Genomic DNA, 3679 nt, shown 5'->3' with positions numbered 1-3679 from the left:
ATTATTTTTTGCGAACTTCTCAGTGCTAAGATTCACTAGGGTATTTAAAAAGAACAGTCCACCCTAGTCCGTCTATAAAATACTCGAAAAGTAATCGTAAATTGTTTTAACAAAATGCCTTAGTCGTGAAGTGTGTCACAGAACATACCCGTATAACTTTGGATGCTTATGTCCAAAAAAAAAAAGCAACTGATGCTGTTAAAACTCACCCGACCGTAATGGTCATTGGCTTACCTTTGACCATCATAATTATTGATTTCTTGCTTTTTCAATATCCTTCGATATTTTAAATATATTGGATGGACTCTTCCACTTCTTTTTATTTTTGAAATATGTAATAAATTCATAATTAAAAAATGTCGTTCCATTATCAAGTTTGCATTGCTGCATGATCACTGTTTTTAGAAAACTACAGTATTAGAAAAACAAAATGAAATTTTATTTCATTCTACATTAATATCTGATCTGATGTTCTGGTGTGTGAGCGGTATGAGGGATATGAGAGAGGAGCTGCACGAATTTTTCAAATTTAAATTCATTGATTTTGACATTCATTTGGTGTAGGCTTCTTTTTGTGACCACCGCCGGCACGGGGCTTCTCCTTTTCTTCATCAGACTCTTCATCTTCTTCTTCTTCACCATCATAGGAGTCATCATCTTCGTCTTCATCGTCGATAACATCTCCGGTATAATACAAAACGGCTTTAGGAATGATTCTTGCACGCAAGAAGTGACCGATTTCAAAATCAGTTGCTAAAATCTAAAATACGAACAAAATTAAAATTAGACAATGGCTTTTGTTGTTGTTAAGAGAATTTGCTAGCACAATTATGCTAGCTTGTATACTTACGCCTTGTGTTTCATCGTCAATTTCTTCTTTGTCATCGGCTACTTCCGGTGGGTTAAAGAAATTAAAGAATGAGTCATTGGGCACTAATTTGACAATGGTTCTAACATCAGCACGTTGCTTATGTTTCTGCTTCTTTCTAATGGTTCTTACTGTCAAATTCATTTTCTTCTCCCAGTTAATGGTGCATCCCTTACATTTGTAGATTTCTGGTCCTTCGAAACCAAATGGATAGTCTTCGTCTAGAGCAGACTTTAGGAAATATTGTTTGGTCAACACTTCGTTGGTGAAATACTCATTCTTGTCGAAGTGGAATTCTAAGGTGTACGAATGTTCATCATCGTATTTAATAGTAATATCGGTAAGTTTCTGCAATACAGGTTCATCATGCTCCTGTACCATTTCCGATAGAATTTCAGTGTTGCGGAAAATAGTTAACCAAAAGTTGGGAATACCCTTTGCGTCGGCGGGTATATCCTTGGCCTTCTTTAACAATTTGCTGAAATCAGGCATATCTTCATTGTTTTCATCTTCAGGTTCCACTTTCCATTTCGGTTCTTCTTTTGGTGGATCTACTTCACCACTGACAATGGCTCGGCGTTTTTCGAACAGAACTTGATATTTTTCTTGGTATTTCTTTTCCAATTGGTATACTTCATCGAAAAATTGTGCTTCCAACTTAAGGTGATCCAACTGGATATTTTTCAACACAGTTATGCGATCTTGCATTTTTTCTGGCAGAGCCTTCACCATTTCTTGAAGAAATTGTCGGCGCAAAATAGCATTCATATAAGCAGGCCTTGAAGGGAATAGAATATGTGAGTGTGTGCGTGGAACATGAATGTTGTGTATGCTTTATTCCAAAACCGGTTTAAAAGCCGGCAAAGTCTAGGATTTATATTTTCAATTTACGCATGCATGTACTTACACCATTTGATTTGTGGAAAACTCTTTTCCATCTTCATTTTCGCTCATAGATGATCCAGCATCTTCATGGTCCTTTTGGGCGTCATCGTCACTCATCAATGCATCTTCTTTGCCCTTAGCGACATCTTTATCTTTTTTGGCATCCATGCTTGTTTTTCACTGAAAAGTCAAAACATATACATTCTCATTTGCCATTTGTATGCGTGTGTGTAGAATAAATTATACATAGTATGCAATGCAAAAACTGAATATTAAAACTATTAAAACTGCGTATTTTATGTTAATTGAAAAATGTACATTAAGATGTCAATTGAGTTATGGTGTTTTATGGTTAGACCACCGCCAATGTGCTGAAATTATTGTATCATTAAATAGTCTGAGCCAATTAAGGCTAGGCATTAGTTAATGCAAAATGCGTGTTTCTGGATGAAACGAAATTCGCAAAAACACGTGCAATCACAAAAGTTTGAAAAATGACACAAACTTTTATGGAAAAATATTTCTTATTGACATGAAATACATGATACATAAGAAAATAGTATATTAAAACTTACCTAGGAATAAAAACCGGAAGAATCAATCAAAATTTGATTTGCGAATTTTTCTATAAAGTCACGCTTGCCCGACGCCTTCTTTCTCTTCTGCTAGACGACCGAAAGAAAAATTTAGGGATAAATAAGTCGACTCTGTTTTAACGAATTATCAAAATTTGACATTTAATCGATAATTTTAAACAGACTCCATGGTGCAATTATCAAGGTAGATCATGGCACAATGATTGGTAACTCATGGTCTGTTCCAGTACTGCAAGAATCTACTAAATTTTACTATTATTCTCGATAACATAAAGGAAAAAATGTTATCGTAGTAAAAAATAGTAGCTTCTTGCAGGTTCTGGAACATAGCATCAGATTATATTGAGTTAAACGCGGTACATATTATAGTACGTTTATATATAACCGGATTTAACAAACCCACTGGGTTTCAAATGTCAATTCCATTGCTTATATTTCAAATAAATCCTCATAAAGAAGGTTAACCCTGCAAAAGACTATAATATAAACATAGCCTTAGAGCTTTTTTGCCGGGTTAGCCCTCTTTGTGAGGATTTATTTGGCATATAACCAATGAAATTGACATTTGAAACCCCGTGGGTTTGTTAAATCCGGTTATATATAAATGTACTATTACCACCATGGCACAATTACCTAGGTAGTGGTATCACATCAGCTGTTCAAATATGAAAAGTCAAATCCCTTTGTAAAAAAAATTATTTTTGTTGTAATTTCCCCAACAACATAAAGAATTTTTTGACCTAACATATTCAAAACTTTACAATACAACTACCTTGGTAATTGGGCCATGGTTAGCACTCATTGGACATGTTTTTCTTGTTTTTTTATCTTATTTTTATGGCTGGGGAGCCAAGACCCGGGCCACACTAGAGTAATTTCAATGAAATTTTAACATGAAACTTTGAATTTTTTGGAAAAATTCATAATTTCAAGAAACTAGTGTACACGGTTTCATGTGTTCTGCAATTTTTCTTTGTTGCAACATTCGTATGAAACAAACAGACCGTTTTATTTTACATTTTCTTTTACTTTCATGTAAAAATTTCAGTGAAATTTCTCTTAGTGTGGCCCGGGACCAAGAAGATATAACAGCATTCAAAAATATTTACACAGTTCGAAAACTACCAATACACTCACACATATTCGCTGCCACACCAACTATCAACTTCACTGCCAATAAAATTTCCTTGTCAGTAATCAATGTGAGTGCTTTGAATGTAACTTGAATTTTTTTCCGAACGTTTACACATGCAAGTGTCAGCTCGAAAAATTTGTAGTTTTGACAATAATTGGTCTGTTCCCGTACTTTATAAAGTGGTAAAAGTCGTAA

General features: G+C 34.5%; 1 protein-coding gene across 1 annotated transcript; it reads right to left on the bottom strand.

Moving 5' to 3' along the window:
• Positions 1-284: 284 nt before the first annotated feature.
• Positions 285-2516, bottom strand: Nap1 (Nucleosome assembly protein 1). Its single transcript, XM_073956316.1, has 4 exons — positions 2329-2516; positions 1776-1933; positions 851-1646; positions 285-760 (listed from the first exon to the last, which is right to left on the bottom strand). Exons 2-4 carry the CDS (start codon positions 1919-1921, stop codon positions 536-538), a joined length of 1167 nt encoding a protein of 388 aa, XP_073812417.1. The 5' UTR covers positions 1922-1933; positions 2329-2516; the 3' UTR covers positions 285-535.
• Positions 2517-3679: the final 1163 nt, after the last annotated feature.

The sequence above is a fragment of the Musca autumnalis genome, unplaced genomic scaffold, assembly GCF_047663935.1.
Source record: "Musca autumnalis isolate F117 unplaced genomic scaffold, ASM4766393v1 scaffold_5, whole genome shotgun sequence".
Lineage (NCBI taxonomy): Eukaryota > Metazoa > Arthropoda > Insecta > Diptera > Muscidae > Musca > Musca autumnalis.
This window is presented reverse-complemented; position numbering and strand designations above follow the sequence as displayed.